General features: G+C 52.1%; 2 protein-coding genes across 9 annotated transcripts in view; both read left to right on the top strand.

Annotated features, from left to right (window-relative positions):
• Positions 1-3128: 3128 nt before the first annotated feature.
• EGR1 (early growth response 1) lies at positions 3129-6619 on the top strand. Its single transcript, XM_083591769.1, has 2 exons — positions 3129-3572; positions 3953-6619. The coding sequence occupies exons 1-2, from the start codon at positions 3311-3313 to the stop codon at positions 5344-5346; spliced, it is 1656 nt and encodes a 551-aa protein (XP_083447895.1). The 5' UTR covers positions 3129-3310; the 3' UTR covers positions 5347-6619.
• A 5677-nt stretch (positions 6620-12296) lies between these two features.
• The window catches only part of LOC310757929 (uncharacterized protein), a 32761-nt gene continuing 23238 nt past the window's right edge, over positions 12297-21819 (top strand). Inside the window, exons 1-2 of one of the 8 annotated variants that reach the window (XR_014545578.1) lie at positions 12325-13108; positions 14151-14237. Coding sequence is in view for 1 of the 8 variants with exons in the window: in XM_083603654.1 (XP_083459780.1) it covers positions 12656-13108 (453 nt within the window). In the remaining 7 variants the exon portion in view is untranslated. The other 7 variants (XR_014545579.1, XR_014545581.1, XR_014545583.1 and 4 more) reach the window with 7 other exon arrangements.

Below are 21819 nucleotides of genomic sequence, written 5' to 3'. Positions count from 1 at the left end.
GGCCACTGAGAAAGAAGTGGGAGGTTATGTGGGAAAATCCGGAAGTCGGCAGAAGGACAACTTTAAAAGCAAACAAACCCATAGGGGCTTATAAACAGCCTTATGAGGACTGAGCATGCTCAGTAGCCAAGGTATATTGAGTGTCGTGGGCTGGGGTGGGGAGAAGGAATGAAGCATGCAGAATTAAAGCAGGTTTAATTTTTGCTTAATCTTGACTCTTTTGTTGCAGGTCCCACCTTTTCTCTCTATATAACTGCAGGGTCATCTGCGGCCTGTTCACACGTTTAGATAATGAGACTTACAAGCGTGAATAGTCTATTCAGGCGGGCTCCTTTCGTAAGCAAGGACTCCCTTGGCTCATCCCCGGACCCGGATCTTGCAGCGGTATACGCTGCTCTGCAAAGCGTCCCCCTAACGGAGCCGCGTTCAGACGACGCTGCTGAATGACTAATCTAACGGGGAGGGGGTGCCTGTCTTTCTTTCGCCCTGCCGCGGAGGGAAGGGATCCCGCAGCAGCTGCCAAGCCGGGGAGGGAGCCTCCAGAGCCCGCAGAGTGACGTGGCCAGGAGAGCACACGACAGGCGACGACACATAGGGGTCTCCTGGGCATGCGCAGTGAGGGAGGAGAAATATTGGGGAGGGGGCGATGCTCGGACGTCTCATGCCAACGAAGCTCGTATGGAGCCATCCTCGCTCAGGTTCTTGCACGCCGGCTGGCTGCTGCCTGGGAATTCAATGGAATCCGTAAAAATGGGTGATCGCCCCCCAAATCACGCGCCCCTTAAGATCAGGAGTTGTGCTGGGGAAGGGGGTGAAATCCAGCATCACAGAGAGAATAATGGGGGGACCACCCTGCTAATGATCCACTTCCCCACCAAGGGAAGCCGCGTGGGGCGGGGGGAGGTGGGCAAAGGATGCCTCGGCTTGGGCTGCCTCTGCCCGGCCCGCAGCAGCCTCCGCCTCCGCCTCCCGCCCAGGCTGTGAATGCCGAGGATTTCCCTCCCGTGGCAGGGATTCCTCCTCCGCCGCGGCCCCCGCGCGCGGAGGGGGCGGAGGGGGCTGGGCTGGGCTGCTGATTCCGCGTCTCTCTGCAGCACTAGCCTAATTCCAGCACAGGAGCCTCTCTCCAGCTCCCAGCTCCGAGCCGAGTCTCCCAGGACTGCGGGGGAAGCACTTGCAGAGGCGGCCGCGCAGGCTCAGTGAGATCTCACTGCGTCTCAGGTTCTCTCGCTGGGCAGATGCCAAGAAAGGGGGGGGGAGGGAAGCGGGGGAGAGAGAGCCAAAAGAAAAAACCCGAAAGCCTGGGAAGCATCAGGGGCTTCTCCTTGGCACCGAGGAATCCCTGGGCTGCCTGCGCTGGGGAGTGGGGCGAATCCCACCTGCTGCTGCCAAGCAGCCTATTTTGCAGGGCCAGCCAGCTGCGAAGGAGACGCTCGGTCGCAGCTGGCCCTGGGCGCCAGGGGGCAGCACTGAGCCGCCTGCTTTGCAACTCCCCGAGATTCCCCTGCATTTCGCATCATCAGGAAATTCCCTTTGACGAGATGCCTCTGCAGCCTTCTGCAGTGTGCGCGCCCGGGGTGCTTGGCGCTGGCACAAGCTCTGCTTTCTGTTTCCCTCCAACCTCCCGCCCCCAAACCAGCCAAGCAGATTACAAGGGTAGGCCAGGCTGGACGAAGCGCCCGGCTCGGCCTGGAGGAACAAAGGGCACCCCCAAAACTGGCCCCAGAGGAAACAATTGTTTAGCTCGCTGAATATGCAAACATCGCTAAGGCCTTGCAGCTTCAAGTTGGTGAAAACGAATCCTTGCATTCGCCTTGGAAATGGGGGGGGGGGCAAGACCAAAATTAATTGAGGCGGCTCGACCACTTCTCTAAGAGGTCAATTGGGGAAAATGAACGCCTGAGGTGAGAATGGGCGCGCGCGAAGTGTCTCTGGCAAGCTGCCATCCCGAGCAAGAAGAAGGTGCAGCAATGCTACGTGGTCTCAGTGGTTGCCTTGCCTCCGCCATGTAGTGCTTATCCGCACAAGGCAGACTGTCGGCAGCAGCAGCCTCCCCGAAATGTATCGCGAGGAAACACGTGCACGCTACCGCCGTAATGCAATAGGAAAGCATAAAAAGGGAGAAGCCCCAGTTCTGGAAAACACCTCAAGGAGGATGTCGATCCACCTAAAATGCATATACAAGATCACATCCGTGTGCATATGCATATCACTAATTTTGGAATCAGAACTATTGCCCGGTTCCGATTGCACCCAGGTCCCAGCAGTGACCTAACTTCGCCCATATGCACGTATTGACAAGAAAGAAGGAAAAAGCCACCCTTTCGCCCTCGCCTGCCCTGATTCTCGTTTAAAGCGCGACTAATCCGCTTTAGCGGAGTTCTAGAATGCACGCTTCAAACTTGGGAAGCTATTCCCGCAGGAAGTTCGACGGGCGCCCTCTGGCGGTGGGTGCGCTTCTAAGGTGCCGCTTATTGGCTCTGCCCGCTGCACTTGCCGCCGGCTTTTAGTTCTCCCGCGCGCTCCCTGGCGACGAGGGGTCGGGAGGGCTGCTCCCCGACTCGGACCCCGGCGGTGCGGAGTTGACGGGAGCGCCGATCAGGCTCCTCCGCAGCGCCTGGCCCCACAGGGCAGCAGGGAGACCAAGGGCTCCTCCGCGGCTCTCCCAGCTCCTCCTCCCCCTCCCTCCTCGCCGGTCTCTCCTCGCCTCCCGCCCCTGCCGGAATTGCCATATAAGGAACAGGAAGGCTCGTGCCGGAACAGGGCCTTTTAAGGGCATGGCCTTATATGGACTCTGCGTCCGGGGGCTTCCGGGGCCGCGGCGGAGACTGCAAAGCGGGGACCCCGCGGGGGGGGGTCCGAAGGCTCCGGCTCCGAGGCCCGGGCCGAGGGACGGGGTCCCCAGGGGCCCAAGCGGCCCAGGCAGGCCGCGGGACTCCCGCCTTGGGCCCGGCCGCAGCCCCCCTTCTCGGCTTCCCCCAGTGTCAGGCTCTCACGCCAGGCGGGGTCCTCGCGCCCGGGAGCCATATAAGGGCTTCCTGCCTTCCATATTTGGACATGTACGTCAGGAAAGGGGCGGTGCGGGGCCGATGAGACCCGATATATAGAGGCTGCTCTGGGGCGGGCGGGGAGCCGAGAGCTTCTAGCGAATCGAGCCAGGGGGAGCCCCGGGCGGGGGAAGGGAACGCAGCGTCTCCCGCGGGCACAGCCAGGGGGAACCCCAGGCCAGCGCCCACCCCGTCGACCCCCGCTCCTCTCGCCTCCCCACGGGCGCCGTAGCCCCCGGTCCAGCGCCCCCCCTCGCGCCCCCATGGCCGCGGCCAAGGCCGAGATGCAGCTTCTGCCCTCGCTGCAGATGGCCGATCCCTTCGGCTCCTTCCCGCACTCGCCGCCCACCATGGACTCCAACTACCCCAAGCTCGAGGAGATCATGCTGCTGGCCGGAGCCGGCTCGCAGTTCCTCAGCCCCGGCGGCGGCAGCGAGAGCGGCGGCGCCGGAGGAGCAGGAGGCAACGGCAGCTTCAACCCCTCGGGCGAAGGCGGAGAGCAGTCCTACGAGCACCTCGCTGCAGGTAGGCAGAGGCACGTCCCGGGATGGGGGGGCAGAGGGGCAGCCCTCCACCCCGTCGGGCAGGGGACTCCGCTAGCCTGAGCGCGCGCGGGGAGGGAGGGAGATTCTCCGACGTGCGTCACCCGCCCGGGCCAGGTAGCTCCGGCAGCTGGAGCCGCGCCAGGCGCAGCAAGATGTAGCGCTCCATCCTTCCTGAGCCCTGAGGGAAGGGGGGGGAGTCCCCGAAGTGGGGCCGCCCAGGCGAGCGCGATGCCCCGAGATGATCAGCTAGCTGGGGGGAGGCAGCTGTGGCTCCGATGCTTGCTTGCCTTTGGGGTGGCGATGGACGGAGGAGGTGGCGGCGCTGTGGGGACTTACCTTGGGCCGCTCTTCTCTCGGCAGACACTTTCCCCGACATCTCTCTGAGCGGCGACAAGCCCTTGGCGGTGGAGACCAGCTACCCGAGCCAGACCACCCGCCTGCCGCCCATCACGTACACGGGTCGCTTCTCCTTGGAGCCGGCGCCTGGCAGCGGGGGCAGCACCCCTCTGTGGCCCGAGCCTCTCTTCAGCCTGGTCAGCGGCCTGGTGGGCATGGCCACCCCGCCCGCCACCTCCGCCGCGGCGCCGCCGTCGTCGTCCGCCTCGCCGTCCATCCCGTCGTCGTCGTCCGCCTCGCCCAGCCCGGCGCTGAGCTGCTCGGTGCAAGGCAGCGACTCGAGCCCCATCTACTCGGCGGCGCCCACCTTCCCAGCCCCAGGCGGCGCCGACCTCTTCCCGGAGCAGCCCTTCGCCAGCCCGTCGGGGGGCTCGCTGTCCTTCCCGCCGCCGGCTTACCCGACGGGCAAGAGCACCTTCCAGCTGCCCATCATCCCGGACTACCTCTTCCCGCCGCCGCCGCAGCAGCAGCAGCCGGGGGGCGACCTGGGCCTGGGCTCGGCGGAGCAGAAGCCTTTCCCGAGCCCGCAGCCGTCGCTGACGCCGCTGTCCACCATCAAAGCCTTTGCCACGCAGAGTAACGGGGGCGGCGGCGGCTCGACGGCGGAGCCCAAGAGCCTCCCGGGGTCGTACCAGGCGCAGCTGGTCAAGCCCAGCCGCATGCGCAAGTACCCCAACCGGCCCAGCAAGACCCCTCCCCACGAGCGGCCCTACGCCTGCCCCGTCGAGTCGTGCGACCGCCGCTTTTCCCGCTCCGACGAGCTGACGCGCCACATCCGCATCCACACGGGCCAGAAGCCCTTCCAGTGCCGCATCTGCATGCGCAACTTCAGCCGCAGCGACCACCTCACCACGCACATCCGCACCCACACGGGAGAGAAGCCCTTCGCCTGCGACATCTGCGGGCGCAAGTTCGCGCGCAGCGACGAGCGCAAGCGCCACACCAAGATCCACCTGCGCCAGAAGGACAAGAAGGCCGCTGACAAGGGACACGCTGCCGCGGCCGCCTCGACGGCACCTTCCGTGGCCGCCTCCCCGCTGGCGCCCTACTCCGCCTCGCCCGCCTCCTACCCGTCCCCCGCCTCCTCCTACCCCTCGCCGGGGCCGGCCTCCTACTCTCCCCCCGTGACGTCCTATGCCTCTCCCGTGACTTCATACGCCTCCCCCGTGACGTCGCCCTTCCCCTCCTTCCCCTCGCCTTCGGTGGCCACCAGCTATGCTTCCACCTTCCAGAGCCAGGCGGCGGCCACCCCGTTCCCATCCCCCGGGGGCCTTGGCAGCCCCTTCGGCTCGCAAGTGACTTCTGCACTTTCTGACATGGCCTCCACTTTCTCGCCCAGGACAATCGAGATCTGCTGAGAGGAGAAAAGGGGGCGAGGGGGGGGACACACACACACAACGACCACCAAGACTTTCGCGACGCCCACCCACCCCGTCTAAGTGGGGTGGGGTGCTGATAACGAATCTTCCTCCGGCACTTGGTGGAGGAACAGTGGACTCCCTCGCAAGCCAGCCCGGGCCCCCCAGCTTTCCAGCAGCCGGGGTGTGGGCTGGGGTTGGGACTTATCTTTCAACTTCAACTGCCTGAAGACACAAGCTCCCGGACACCGGAGTTCCTCTCCACTTCTGTTCTGCATGGACGAGAGAGGTCTTTTTTCTTCCGCGATGATTTCCCCCCAGCCCGCAATTCATTCCTTAGGGGGGAGCAATGGGACTTTGGAAAAAAAATCCATGCATAGACAATGTAATATTGTATTATGTGCCATGGCTTTGCTTTCCTTCTGGGTTCTTGACGTGAAGAACCTCTTTGCATATTCATATTGCGTTCTTTGGAGTACGAAGGGCCATCTCTCTCGCGCGCGCTCTTTCTTTTTTGTATAAATGGTAATTTTTCGCTCTTTTCGTGACGACAAAGCTGTACTGGGTTTTACAACTTGTTTTGGGGGGTGGGGTGGGGGAGGGAGGAAACAAACAAACAAAAAAAAACAGCACTTAACTATGTATTTGAGCATGTCAACAGAGTGTGATGTTCTTTGTAAATATCACCTAGAGGATGAAACACTCTCGCGTGGCGAAAAGTTTTCGTTTGGTTTGATTTGTTGTTTTTCCTTTTGAGAACAAAAAAACAAAACACGTCCCAAGTCTTGGTGCCTTGTTGTGAAGCCCTGCTGACGTCATGCAACTCTGCGATTGGATGCTTTGCATCTAGCCTTAAGGTGAAAAAAGGGAAAGTGGGGGGGGAGGGGACTCTGAGGCTCGAAGACACACACACACACACAGGAAAAAGGGGAAAGGAGCCGGGAGACAGAATGTAAGCAAAAAAGCAAAACAAAGCAAAACAAAACCCCGAACTTCTCAAAAAGTCTATTTTTGTTACAGAAGTGTAAAATTTATAAATATATTCAGCAGTTGGAATGTTGTAGTTACCTACTGAGTAGGCGGCAATTTTTTGTATGTTATGAACATGCGGTTCATTATTTTTGTGGTTTTATTTTTGACTTTGTACTTGTGTTTGTTTAAACAAAGGTGACTGTTTGGCTTATAAACACATTGAATGCGCTTTACTGCCAATGGGATATTTGGTGTACAATACCCTCTGGAAAAGTCAATAAAAAATATCGAGAGACCAGCAGTCCGGCTTGCTCCTTCCTTCCTTCCTTCCCTCCCTATAGGCTTCCAGGGCTCTGGCCCTTTCTTGTACCTGCAGCCCAGCCCGACGGCTGGGCCTCGTCCCGCACCAGTAGGAATTTCTGCCCTCGTGGTGGGAAGTGATCTCTGGGTTTCTCTCTAGGGGGAGAATAAGATGCCCAAGTTCTCTACGACCCAGTTGTCATGCTTGGGCGTGCGGCTGATGTCTCTATTCGCCCTTCATGCAATGCAGAGGTTTGTTCCACGCTGAACAACGTCGCCTTGGTCTCCCAGACCTAAAACGCCAACTAGCCCTCCCTTCCCCTTCCCACTGGGCAAGTAGGGGGGGGGACGACGACCCTCGCGAAGGTTGGAGGGGAGAAGACTCTGCCCCCCGGATCTGCCAGGTCTGTGGCGAGCACCTAGTCGTCGGAAGTGTCTGCACGGACTCACAGCTGAGTCCACTGCCAGCGCCCTCCGTTACCTTAAACCCGACGGCTCTTCATTTCGCTGGTGGAGGCGTGTTTGCTGCAGAGACGGTGGCGAGGGGATCGCAGGCAGGTGACCCTAGACGGATAACGCTGGAGGCATCCCGGTGGGAGGGGGAAGCGTGCCAGGCACTTGGCTTAGATGGGGCAGGCGGGATGTGGGGCTCCTAATCCCCGTGGTCCGAGGTCCCAGGCAGCCGTGAGTCCCTCAAGCCCCTAGATAGCAGCTCTTCTGCCAGGGAGCTAAAGAACTGACCTCCTTCCAGCCTCCCCCATTATAAGGGTGGAGAGGATGGATCCTGTTCCCACTCTATAGCAGGGCTGAGCTGCGGGTCCCAAGATCAGGACCAGACTAAGCCGAGAGAGAGACCCTCTACGGAGGCACCTTGGCCAAACCCCGCTGCCTCCGTTAGCTGTTCACACCACAGCTCCTAAGCACGCTCGCTCCCTTGGCAGAGCAGATGCAGTCTCTCTCTCCCGCTTCAAACATTGCCCTAAGGCAGGAGTGGCGGCATGCAGAGAGACCCATCCAGAATCGGGGCTGCGAACTGGTCCTCTCGCTTGGCTCTTGGCTTCTCTAGCCGGGTTCAAATGGCTGAGGAGCTCATTCTAGGGTGCTGGACCCTACCTTGACTGTTCTGCAGGGCCAATTCCCTTTCAGTCTCAAAATGTTGCTTATCACCCCGGAGTCTTCCTTCTGCTCCGGTTTATACGCAAGTAAGCCTCATCGTGGGGTTTATTCCCTGGCAAACGGGTGTAGGGTTATAGCTCTCGATCGCAATCTTCTGCATGTTTACGCAGGAGTAAGCCCTTCAACAGGGGCTCAGTCCTGGATCAGCGGGCACAATATTGCAGCCTGCGTCGTCTCCGGCACAGCAGTAGGTCACTATGGTTCCCATTTTACAGATGAAGAACTGAGGCTGGAAGTTATATAATGACGGAAGTGAGCCGTGAAGCTATACTGCAGTGAGGGGAGCTGCTAGAGAGAAGGTCCCCCTGCTCTGCAGGTTTAATATACTCAGAAGCAGAGGTTTAGCAGAGACTCCCTCATTCTCCAATCCTGGAATACTTTCGCTCTCTTCAGGGTTGCCAACTTTTTTTCTGGATAGGTTCCTGTGCAGGACAGGCAGAAACCTCACAGGTGCTGTATCTCGCAGCGTGGTGATAAGAGTGGTAGGAAAGCGCCACCCGTTACATTTCTGCCTGTTCTGAAGCTGTAAACAGTTCAGGAAGTTATGACAGGAAAAACAACTGGAAATTCTACGATCTCTGGGTGGGCCCTTTCTCACCTCCCCATTCTCAGAGCCTAAGACGAGACAGGGCTCAGCCTCCGAACTTGTTCTGAGTGTCTACATCATTCTGAAAACCCCGCGCCAAGCAGGGGCAGCCTGCATGGCTCTGGGGCTTGTGGAACCATGGAAAACAGCCTTCCTCTGCACATGTGCAGAGTGCATTCGCTCCCATCTAGTGACTTTTTCCAGCCTTTAGGGCATTTCGCTGATGTGAGGGGGAGGACATGGGGGCGGAAGGGACATTACTTCCGGACAGCTTGATCTCCTCCCCCGCCATTCAGAAACCGGGCGCTGCCCCCATAGGCCGGTGGTAGCCAAGGCATTCAGATGATGGACTGCAACTCTTATCAGCCCTTGCTTGGGGGGGGGGCGGACAATCGGAGTGGGGAGTCCAGCAAAATCTAGAGGGCTACCTCTGCCCTCGGCTGCGGGGTAAGTCGAACTGAATATCTGAATCCCACCCCCTAAACAGTATCTAGAAGTTTGCATTCCAACTTTCATCGCTGGCATTTTTCTACGAAGCAAACGGGATTTATGCATCTGATTTCAAAGTGGATCTTGTTTTTGACTCTAGGTGCTTGCGCTGCGCAGGGAAGATGAGGAAATTCTAATAGGATGGGCTGGGAGGAGACGCCCAGCTCCTAATAATCTGCAGTGCATTGTGAAGTAAGGGAAACTCCTTCGTCCAGCATCCCCTTGAAAAAGAAGCCGCGAGGCTGCCCGCGCCGTCGAACAGACGGGACTTTGATTCCACTCCCGCGCCATATACTGTATTAGTTCCGCACCACCCAGTCTCTTATTTCTGAAATGGCAGCAGCCGGCTGATACTGAGCCCCCCTTGTCCCTCCCCCGCCAGCAAGCTCAACCCACCCAGTTAAGTCTGCTGCCCGACTTGGCATCCCGCTGTCTTTTCTTTCGACGGGGGCAGAAATGATGGCTTTGCTCCAAAGCGGCTCCTCCCGCCGAGGAGGCGCTATTCTGAGGCACCCCAGAGGGCAGGGCTTGGGCTTTTCGGATCTTGCGCGGGGCGGGGAGGGGGTGGGGAGAAAGCTGGTTCTGAAATCCCACTCTGGCCTCTCACGAACCAGACCCCCGCCCCCTGAGCCCCCTATGCCTTAAATGCAGGGAGAAACTCAATGGGACAAGCGTTTCCTTGCACGGAGATGCAGCGTGGCATCGCTTTGCCATTCCTGGAGGAAACCTGCCGCCCCAGAAGGTCGTCACCCCAGTAGCTCTGGGCATTTGCAGCCTTTGAACTGGGAATACTCAGCAAACATAATTCGGAAGTCGGTCGGGCACACAAGAACGGGGCTGGCTTTGAAATAGGCGAGCTTAGCGCGGTGGTGTCAGCCTCGGTTCTTGGTCCGAGAACTGCAATATACTAAATCCTCATAATTCCATCGCAAGAGCGTCCTGAGAGCCAATCGACCTTTTCTTTCTGCGCCGTTTCCGAGCTGCGCCACAGGTGCAAGTTCAACCGGTGAAGCTTCCTCCCATCACTTCACCCCAGGGCCAAACAGAGGCTGCAGCTCGGCGGCCAGCTTCTGCTTCCCGCAGGGCTGTATGGAGATGTGGCAGGGGAGTGAAATGGGGCCACCGACTGACAGCACTTCTCTCTCATCAGGACCACCGAGCCCAGCCCTTGCTGCAAGGCAGGCGGGCAGGCAGGCATCCTGCACCTGCAGACCCCTCTCCTGCCCGACCTTTCCTTGAAGGGCTGCTGCCACAGCCAGGCAGCTTGTGGATTCGCTCTTCTAGCCTTCTCTCTTAGGAAGAACGCTTATTTTGATACCCAGCCATCACTCCTTATTCCCCCCGCTTTCTAAGCAGTAAATTATGCTTTCCGTTTCTCATTACAGTATCGGCAATCCTTCTAACAACCCTGTAAGGTTGGCCAGTATCATTATTATCATCATCATTATTATTCCCGTGGGACTTGAGTCAGGGAGTTGTTGATTCACTCCCTGATCTGCAGGAGTCTCTCCGTCTGACAGCCTGTATCCTGCTCGTGTTTGCGATGCTTGAATCTTCTACTTAGCGCCACCAGAGCCTGGTAGCCAATGCCAGTTCCTTCATCAGGGTTCTCATTGGTCAGAATGTTTGTGGGGAGGGAGAAAGGCATTGATTGGCATGTTGGAGTGGGGTGGGGTGGGGGTTCCTCGCAGCTTCAGGAGGCTGCTTCCGATTTACCCGGAGCCCACTAGGAAAACTTCAGATAGCTGAACGCATGGGATGGGGCTTTGGGGGACAAAAGGGGTGTTTACATCGTTGGGTCCTATCCATTTCCACTCAGACTGCGATGAGATTCCTCCTAAGGAAGCAGCGCGCAGGATTGCAGCCAGCGGGAGCTCCAACTGACACATATTATTGGCTGCTTCAGTCCTAACAAGGGGGGGGGGCATGTCCTCAGGGGAGGGGAGGGGAGTCCATCAATACAGAACCAACGGGCTGGCACTGAACACAGATCTGAGGAAGGAGAGACTGAGAAAATCAGAGAGAGAGATGAGAAGCAGTCTCCATTTCTCCCATTCCTCGCCCAGCTTTCCGGCTTGTTTTCTTTCCATTTGTGTTGCTGAACATATTTCTCTGCAGTATCTCTTTCCCCGGTGCCAGATTTGTAACTAAAGGGACTCCAGTAGAATAAATCTATCAACTGGCTGAGCTTCTGAGTTCTTGGAGCTGCCTCTCCACCCACTCCCGCCTACCTCTGGATATATCTTTCTCAGGCCCGTAGATCTATCCTTCCGGGAGTGGGCTTTCATCTGTGACCCTGGTAGGACTCTAACTGTTTGGCTGCCAGTTTGTGTCTTTTATGAGTCTTGTCTTTGGGTTCAACGGGATCACAGAATCACAGAGTTGGAAGGGATCACCAAGGGCCATCTAGTCCATCCCCCTGCAATGCAGGCATCTCAGCTAATGCATATTTCCAGTCTATTATACCCTCCTCCTAGTCTTAATAGGACTCACTCCTGCAGCCTGCTCAGCCATGGCGCTATAAAAGAAAAGGTGCCTTGAAGCATGTGCAGAATGCCTTTTTCCCACCACCGAGTCACCACAACCAGACCCCACGCATCTGGGGTTATGGAGATGGGTTTCTTGGACAGAGGGTATAACAAAGAGGCACGTTTTCAGCTGCAGGCACCTTTAGAAATGAAATCATTTAGCTGCAGTAGTCGCTGAGACCCATTTATATACCACAGAACTAGAAAGTGGGAAGATTCCCCCCAAATTCCCCTGTGTTTTATCTCGGATATCTGGGTACTCTTCTACGTATGAGCTTTCTGGAGGTCCAAGGCTGCAAAGAGGGGCTGAGAGGAGAGCTGGGCTCTTTATACTGGTTTTGTAATCCAAGTGAGTTTTGAAGGCAGCTATGAGCCTGCAAACCTGCGGCAGAGCTGCAAATACAGTAGGGATGTGAAATGAGGTATCCAGGAGCTCACCTCCTTTTATGCTGAGCTAACCCATCAGAAATCCCAGCTTTCTGAATGCATCATAACTCACTAGGATTAGACCCACGACTAAAACGCGCGCGGAGAAAAAAAGGTGGGAAGCCCCCGTCCCCAATACATGATTGTGGGTGAGCGTCTGATTAGCTGGGACCGTAGGCTGATGGGCACTTACGGCATCTGCACTGGGTTATACTCGGAAGTACTTAAAATGCAAGCGAGCTGCCCATCGTTTGGGTGGGCGCTGCCCCTCCTGCGCCTCTCTGGGTCCAGGAGAGAGCCTTCCCCATGCGAGCGGCACAGAGGCGGCTGCCCCGCCAACCCACCGTCGAGAGGGTGCTGCGCGCCCTTTAAAACGCGCCCTCCACGTTTCTTCCTAGCCGACTCTGGGAATCCCCGCTTCCTTGGCAAGCGCGGAGCTCCCAGCTGCCAAGTGGAGGATTTTATTAGACGGCCGCAGCGGGAGCGGATGAGGGGGAAGGTGCTGACTCGGTCTGTCTGCAGCGAGGGATGGATGGATCCGGAGACTTTTTCTGTTTTTCCCTTTTTTTTTAACCCAGGCTCGATCGGTTCACACGGTTTTCGCCGCGAGGACACCGGATTCCTGCGCGCCCTGGAAGCTGGCGCGCTCTCCCGACGGGGCCAGTCAGCGGGGGAGAATCTGTTTTGGCTCAGTTCGCCAGCAGCTGCTTGTAATTTAAAGCCCTGCTTCGGCGCTGACCATTAAGTGACAGGAAAGGCCTTGCGTCACTCTTGGAGCCGGCCCAGGCGCAGGGAGAGGGGGGGGGGAAGAGAAGGAGCACGCTAGTAGGCCATGCTGGTAGTAGTAGCAGCCGCCGCCGCTGGAGGAGCCCCCACTCCCGGGCAGCCTCCCGCGCCTGGGAAGCCAACCCCCAGCAAGCAAGCAAGCAAGCAAGCAAGCGCCGCTGCTTGGCGGGAGCTGCCTGGCTCCCTCTGTGGAAGCCAAGCGCAGGAGGGAAGCCGCCTCACTCGGCTTTTGCCAGCCTCCGAGCCGCGAGAGCAGCGAGACGAGCCGTCCCCGTCATCCGATCCCAGCCGCCGAGCCAAAGCTGAGCGGAAGCAGCCCTCGTTTGGTTCCAAGCAGGAACTGCCTTGCCCATACATGGCGCTTCCTGCCCTGCGCGCCATACATGGCCCTTCCTCGCGCGCCATAAAAGGCGCTTCCTTCCCTCGGCGGCTGCTGGCTCGAGGCCTGGCCTGGCCTGGCCCGGCGGCGGGAGAGCAAAGGGAACAATCCGCCCGCGGGGTGAGGCGGGGAGGGAGGCAGGGAAAGAGAGAGAGAGAGAGAGAAAGGCGAGGTGACTGGGTTTGCCAAGCCCTTTATGGAGCGGCCCCGGAGGCCACGAAAGGAGGAGTGCTGGCGAAAAGAGGAATGGCTCTTTTGTTGCTGCCGCTTCTCAGGCCGTTGCCTGTTATAATAAAAACAAAATAATGCACCCCCCGTCGCCGTCGCCCCGCTCAGCGCCCTGTTTTACCCAGAGGGGGTAATAGCGAGGTGAATAGAGGAGCTGTTCCTTGCATTCTGAGCAGATAGACTTCTCCTCTTAGAATACGAATTTTCCAATAAGGCAGCTTTTCACCTCAGAAACCCATTTAAAGCCCCCACCCACACTATCTCAGTACATCCAAGCAGTGACTGTACATGTCAACTCCTTTTGCCTCCAAGTGAGCACCACTAAGTTGCTTGTTTTTGTCTTTCTTCAGTCAGGGTTCCTCTAACATTTTGTTTTATGCCACCCCAATCTCTGAGGGGTGCACTTACCCTGGATATTCAGGGTTTGGTTTCCTTGGAATGAGAGACAGCGGAGACTGTGGTGTCTTTAGGATATATGGTTTATTTACACATGTACACAACTTGAGCCAACGGTGGAGGGTGTCACAGCATTAACACCCCAAAAGGGTATTGTTTCTCCCATGCCAGAAATCAGGCATGACTTTGTCTCTCAGCTGCCCAGCCTGCTTCTTGTTTCTAGCTCACACACCTCAGCTCTGGTTTTGTTCTTCTAACTACCAGACCTGGGGAGGGGCATGGACGGACAGACACCCATTTGTCTTCTTGCACAGAGCCACTTCCTTTGTGGCCCTAAGGACCCATACTTAGGGGTCCATTAACTCACCAAGAAGTTGGCCTGGCTATTCCAACAATTGAATCCTTCACTAGATTTTAATCCTTGCTGGATCCAGGAATTGGAAGGCACTCAGGCCTACAGTTTAACCTCCTCTCAAAAGCCTCACAACAATATGCATGATGGGCAGAGTTCAACAGGTTAAACATTTACCCTCTGCAGGGCCCTGATGAGAAAAGATGACGTGAAGTTTCTGCCTGTAATGCAACAACTGAAGGTGTAGGAGCCTTGCCTGGAAAAAAGAAATAGGTAACAAGCAATGCTATTTTATATTAGCACAGTTACTATGTTTCCCTGTATTTAGTAAAGAAGATTGGTAAAGCCTCACTGCTTCTCAGCTTTGTCTGCTCAGGTGTTGCAAGCCTTGGTCTAGAGGAGCAGCTGCCCAACATTTTTGTCCATGGACCACTTGAAAAGTGTTAGTAATGTGTGCAAATTTCCAAATGTGTTCAGGAGACAACTGTCTTGTGAAGTACCCATCTTTGGTGCACATTGCTCTCCTGTTGTGCCAAGTGCCTTTCCCTCTTAATTCCCCATTACCAAACTTCCAAGTGTGGGAGAATTTATAATATACTGGTTGTAGTGGGGTTTATATACTGGTGGTTGTAGTATGCTATCATTGGGTAGTGAGTTAACACCAGCTTTCTACAACTTGGTGCTCTCCAGATGATGTTGGACTTCTAACTCCCATCATTCCCAGCCAGCCAGTCAATGCTCAAGGATGATAGAAGCAGTAGTAAAAAACATCGGGAAGCCTGACTTATGTAATTCTTGCCCCTGTCACCTCTGTCCCGCACATAACTTCACCCTGTTTTCGCCACTCTGGTGGCATATCTTCACAGGTGGAACAGCTCTGCCAGTGGAGTGTTCCATTGGTGTATTTTGAATGTTCCACTAGTATATCTGTCAGACCAGCAGGGTATCTCATATCCTGCCAGTGTAAGGGGGCTTCCACAAGATGATAAGCCTCTCAGTCTGCAGAACCTGAGTATAGTGTTACATCCCTAAATATGAGCTTCCAATAGGCTGCTGTAGGATTACTCCAAAGTAATTGGCTTGAGAAACAGTTTAAATTTATTTAGTGGTAAAAAGATGTTTTTGTTGTTGCCAGAAATGGCAATTTCCTTTTTTTCAGATTATTGCTTATAGAGCTCCTAGGAGCAGCTCTTAAAAGATCCCTGTTTTAGGAGGGCCAAGAATAATATTGTGTAAGAGGCAGGGAGGAGGAGCAGATTCCATCTGTGTTTATTTTGGCCAGATTCTGTTAAGGTTCAGTAGTGATTGAAGCTGGCCAAAGTTGAAGGATCCATCAATGTCCCTCAAGGAGTGTTAATATATTTCACATATTGGGCCAATATAAGAAATGCAAAGAAAAACAACAAAACCGAAAACCCAAACCCTTCTGTTAAAACCAAACTGAATACTTGACTTTGCAGGTTTCATGTTAGGTGGTGCCAGAAGGAATGGTAGTTACTCCAAAGGGCTTTGTTGCTAAAATTTGTGTTTGGCACGTAAACCTGAATGACTCGTGACTGTCTTGTTAAAACTTGCTTTTAAATAATGAAGCATAAAAGTGTATGTGCAGATGTTAGAAAGTAAGAACTCTATGTTGACTTTCTCAGTATTAATCACTGGTAAAATGTTGCGTGGCAAAGCTCAAATGTTGCTTTAAAGGAGGAGGAGAGATACCTCTTTATCTTTGTGTGTAGATAAATAACACACACACAGAGAAAGTGGTAATCTTTGTGAGGTTGAGCGAAAACCCAGCTCCTCCTCCTTATGCAACAGTCATGCAAAGGCAGGTTTATTTTTCTTTTGCCAGCATGCAGGGAGGCAATAAGCTTCTATTCCAAATGGAAAAAATGCCATGCATGCTTACCACTCCCAATTCTTTCTGGATTCTGCAGATGCAGCAGAAGAGGGACCTATATAAATCTGGCGTCTTGACTGCAGACTCATAGAAATCTGTAGGACTCTCCTCTTCTATAACCTAATTTATTAACATTCAAGGTTATGATGGATACTCTGCCATTTCTCTCTTCCCTGCTTTAGCTGCTATATGAACACCTTACTATTTATTCTCACTCAGCATGATTGTCCATCAATGGTTAATGGTGGCTGGATCAAAGGTTTGATACTTTATGGAGCATATGGGGCATTATGGAGCTATCTTACCCATAGACAGTGGCTTAAACTGTGCTTTGCATGAAATCTATTGGGAATCTGGAAAGGGAGTGCATGAGAACAGTGGGTCCAACAATGAGGCAAACAAATTGATGTATTCTTCAGCATCCCACAGCAGTGGGACTCCCAGATGTGAAGAGAAAGCCAAGTACCTTAATTATCATCAAAGCTGTGTTTGGTATATATTGTTCCATGCCACCACAATCTCTGAGTGGTGTGATTCCAGGGGTCTTGGCACTCACACAGGATTTGTATTTCCTTTGGAAATTAGGCACAATGGAGACTGCAGTGTCTTTATGATATATTGTTTATTTTTACATACTGTATATACAACCTGCGTCTACAGTAGAGGGTTTTCCAACATTCACATGAGGGGGGGCTTGCTTCCTACAGAAGCATAGTGTTGGGTTCAAAGGCAGCCAAACAGCCATCTCTGTCTCTTCTCCCATCTTGTACCAGCCCGCTCGCCAACAGCTCTCGCTCACTTCTCCCCTGCTTTTCAAACCTCTTGCAAAAACAATTTTTCTTCAGCCTCCGTCATCCAGGATGAAACCCTATTTTTTTTCTTTCTCTGCCCACTAGCGCAAATAGTTGAAGGAGGGCCCCGTTCCCTATATCACAGTCTTCTCCCCATTGATAGCCCCCCATGGGCTGATGACCAGCTGTCATTAGCCTTCATTCCATTTAATAGCTTCTCTCCCAGGTAATACCTTTCTCTGGGAAAAACAGGGTTAGCCTGCATTTTTACACTTCTAAATGCAACATTTATCAACCCATCTTAATTCTCAAAGCACTGATTAAACCCCAAACACCCCAGAATCTAGTGGGAATCAGGGCACCAACAAGTCCATAACAATATACATCAAGTGCATTGCATTATCAATTGTAATACAACATTTGATTAGCGGTCTATTGAGCTCAAGAACGATATTATTTACCTCCTAAGATTTATTTTATTCATCTGGTGAGTCATCAAAGCTAACCGCAACTGGCAATGAGATTTTAGTTGTTGACAGAAGCAAAAGTATTGTCAATGAGATTGGAAGTTTTCTTGATCTGAGAAATCAATCCTAAAACTTATACTTATGTGTTTAGCTTTGATACTCAGTAATATTGCTAAGGACTGTGAGACTATTTTTCTGCATGTGTGAAATCTCTCAAGAAATGCATTCCATTGGTGCAATTGAACAAATAACTAATATCAGCTTATATATGAGTACAGAAAACAGAAACTGGAGAGAGAGGTATGATGGATATGTTTATTTTTAACTTGGATGTATAGAGATGCCAAGAATATTGAAAGGTAAAATATGAAAGCCTAGGGCAAAGACAAATAGTGCTCTAAGATCCAAGTATTCACCCCAGATTGGAATTCTGCTGAGGGCACTTGAGGCAATAGTGTGAGAGAACTAATTAGACCTCTGACTTTAATTTCAAACAGATATACCCTCCACCTCTCAGTTTAAAAACCAGGCCATCTGAAGCTTAAATAAAATGAAACCAGAACAAATCTTTTTAGTACAAGTGCTGAAATAGCTAGCCATAGCCAAATTTCTCAAGTCTTGCAAGAGATGGACTCCTCTTGGGGTTTTATAGGAAATGAATGTAGTCAAGGTCAGTCTTACTTTTAGGCAGAATGAGGTAGCTGCCTCACACAGGAGTTGCTGAGGGGTGCAGAATGGACAGACCTGTGTATGCTGTATGACCAGACCTCCACCCTCCAAACTAACCTGTTGCCCCCAGAAGATGCTCACTGTCTCATTGCAATGTTGAAACAAAACTCAATTGCTAGTCTGGTTGGCTAGTGTACATGGCATGGGGATATGTACCATCTTGTCCTTAGGTGGAAAAATATATTGGGCCAGCCCTTTCTGCAGTGTTTATAAAGTCCAAAGGTGAAACCTGATAAGAGCTACAATGAAACAGATAACTAGACTCCTGGAAGAGCCTGACAATAGAGTAAGGAAACATGGGGAATGGAGATTTTGTAACCAACAAAAATATTTCTAAACCTTGCCAAAGACAATTCACTTGGTAGAAAGTTAGCAGGGTTCGTAGCACTGGTTACCCAATGTTTGGCAGAAAATGTATGGTGGAGTGTTTGCTTAGTGCACTGAGATCTTAGCTATTAGGAAAAGGCTTGTTCCTTTGAGGCAAAAGTAAATAACCTGGATACACTGAGAGAGGTAGTTGGTGAGACTTTCAGGGACTTGACAGAGAAGTCCCGTTATTGCTACTGTAGACAATAAGCATACAGACATAGTGAGGACAGGGATGGGGTACCTGTGGTCCTCCAGATATTGTTGGACAGTAATTTCCATCTTCCACTAGCCAGGGAGCTGATGAAAGAGCTGGAGTCCAACAGCAGGATTCTAGGATGCCCCAGTTTCCACATTCTTGGAAGATGCGAGTGGAGTTGTATTGTGGGAGGTTAATTAGAAGCAAGGAGAGATGGGGCTGTTGTGAATGTTAACACGGCAGACATCACACACTATATTGGTAAAAGCCAATAGCGCAGTTGATGGATGGGGGAGATCAGTAATTCTAGTACATGTTAGTGTCAGTTCATTGGGAAATACAGTGGTACCTCGGGTTAAGAACTTAATTCATTCTGGAGGTCCGTTCTTAACCTGAAACTGTTCTTAACCTGAGGTACCACTTTAGCTAATGGGGCCTCGCGCTGCCGCTGCTCGATTTCTGTTCTCATCCTGAAGCAAAGTTCTTAACCCGAGGTACTATTTCTGGGTTAGCGGAGTCTGTAACCTGAAGCGTCTGTAACCCGAGGTACCACTGTATAGTTATCTAGTCCTGGAAGTCAAAGCTGTTACTCACGTTTAATTTACAAGTAATATTTTAAAGTGCATTCTTGCTTGAATGAGGCAATATCTATATATTTAGAGCACAAACCTGGCAAACAGAATTGGGAGACCCAAGCTGATTGTGCCTAAGAATATCTCTTGAGGAAGGCTTTGTATTCAAAATATAGTGGGTTCAGTTAATGGATGTCTGTACAGCCGGAGGCTTATTCCTTTCTTTCTGTGCATTTGGTATATACCTCTTCATTTTTGGGGTAAGTGGGTACCTTGGAAGTAAGCATTACTAAAAGTAGAGTTGTTCAAGACAGAAAAGGCCTTGCTGAGAACAAATCAGTGTGGTTCCTGTAAACTTAGGGAAGTCCTGTCTCACCAACCTTACAGAACTGAAAGTATAAATAATTATATACTTGGATTTCCAAAAAGCTGCTGACAAAGCCTTCTAACAGGCTTTGGAGCCAAATGCACCCCTCCTAGCCTTTCTGTCTGGTCCTAGGAACACTCCCTGGGCTTAGGAACTCTCTGCAGGCAACACCATTGCTTCACACCCCAAGTGTTTTTGCAGGGTTGGGATGTGTCTGTGAACTTGGATAAGGCCTCTGGCTTATCAGGATGGATAAACCAGGATGATTACTATCCCCATTTTTGCTTTCGTCCCCACCCACCACTGGGAAGTGGCCCCCAGAAGCTTGCCAAGAGGCAAATGGCAGAAAACAGCTCCCCAAACCTGATTTAGAATATTGTGTGTGGTTTACATTGCCTTGCCTCAAAAAGGAAATTGTAGCTTTAGGAAGGTGCAGAAAGAGGCAAACCAAGAGATTAAGCAATTGAAGCAACTCTCATATAAGGAAATATTACAATACGTGGGTCTGGGTCTCTCTAGTTTAGAAAAGAGGCAAGTGAAGAAGGATGTGACAGAGGCTTATACCATTTCGAGTGCTATTGAAATAGTGAAGCTAGTTCTCAGGAAAAAATAAAAGGAGTTATCCAGTGAAACTGATTGGCAGACAGTTCAGAACAGACAAAAGGTCAGATTCAGCAAAGCTCTTAGAAAACCTAATAAAATAGGTTCAAATGGCTTCCCAGGAATGACTTTGTGTTGGCGTATCTGCACTAACCAAATGTAGTCCATCCGGGAATCATACATGAGATAGACATTTGCTGTTGCCCAAAGAGGTATTAATTTATCTGCTCCAGGCATGCCAGGGGAACTGCTCTTCTGAAAGTGCCTACTCCCCATTATATTTGGTGCTTTATAGAAATAATTCTCAAACTTGTGAGATGTCCACCTTTTGGGGAGGGGCGAGAAGTGGAAGGAGGATCAAAGTTTCAGAGGAGATGGGACCCTGGGGTATGGCATGGATCTTTCCCCACTAACCAAGACCCAGGTAGACTGATCACCTTCTGACAGTGAACATCCTATTGGATTTGTGTGCATGATCCCATCCTTACTTCTCCTTGACTCCAAATGTGATTTGGGAAGAAGCAAGTTTAGGATGATCTGCTGTGCTCTTAATATTTCCTGGAGTGTATCTGTAAAAGAGATTCAGAGATATTCTGCAGCAATGCATATGTCAGATTACTGTCCTGATTCTCATGTCATTGGATGCAGCTGATGGTTGCATGCATGTAGCTATACACACATAACTACATACAAGGATCTATGGATATTCACCCATGCAACAGATAACTAGTGCTGAGGAACTAGAAAGCAGTGAAAGTTTTGAAGTGAGCAGAGTTAAAAATAATACTTGAGAAACACTGCATAGATTCACCCGACAGGCAGGAATTATTTTGGCAAAGACAGATTTCCAGAGAAACAAGAGGTAGAACAGGCCTGAAATTCTGGCTAAGAATTGCATACTTTTCTTTTAAAAGCCTGCAAACCATAAAATTAACTTAGCTTTTGGGAAAGCCAATCTACCAAGCACTTACATGTCCCTGGAAATTCTTTCTTGTGGCATTTCTTCGTTTACACTGCCCTCTTACGGTTTCTGGTAAAATAGCATCTGTATCTAAATTTGTAAATATTTTATTGCAGTTCCTTACATTATTATTATTCTCTCCTTGGTCCTTGTCTTGGAAAACCATGTGTCATTATTGTATTGTTCCTTGTGCTGGACAAGGATCTGGGGACCAGGGTTCAAATGCCCACTCGGCCATGAAGCTCACTGGGTGATCTTGGGCCAGTCACTCTCTCTCAGACTAACCTACCTCACAGGGTTGTCGTAAGGTTAAAAAGGGAGGTGGGAGGGGGAAAGTGTGCATGCCACCTTGATCTCTTTGGAGAAAAGGCGGAATTATAAATGTAATAATAAATAAATAAAGAAGATGAGGACCACTGAAAAAAATACGTTTAAGAAGAACCCTGCTGGATCAGGCCAAAGGCCCATCTAGTCCAGCATCCTATTCTCCCAGCAGCCAGCTAGGTGTCTATGAGAAGCTTGTGAGCAGGCCCTGAGTGCAACGACACTCTCCCCATTTCTGCCCCCAGCAATTGGCATTCAGTCGCATTACTGCCTCCAACAGTGAAGGAAGAAGATAGCTGTGGTGGGTAGCTGCCATTGATAGCTGCTTCTTCCATGAAGTTTTCTGATCATCTTTTAAAGCCATCTGATTTGGCTGCTATCACTACATCTTGTGGGACCAAATTCAATGGTTTGGGTATGTGCTGTGTGAAGAAGTGCTTTCTTTTGTCTGTCCGGAATATTCCAGCATTCAACTTCAGTGGATGGTCCTGAGTTTCTAGTATTGTAAAAGAGGGCGGCAAAGTCCCTGTCCACTTTCTCACACCATCTTATTCCCCTTTACTCAACTTTTTTTTTCAAAACTGA

Source organism: Podarcis filfolensis (genome assembly GCF_964270895.1).
Source record: "Podarcis filfolensis genome assembly, chromosome: 2".
NCBI classification, from domain to species: domain Eukaryota; kingdom Metazoa; phylum Chordata; class Lepidosauria; order Squamata; family Lacertidae; genus Podarcis; species Podarcis filfolensis.
The sequence above is the reverse complement of the archived record's forward strand: the minus strand, read 5'-3'. Positions and strand labels throughout refer to the sequence as shown.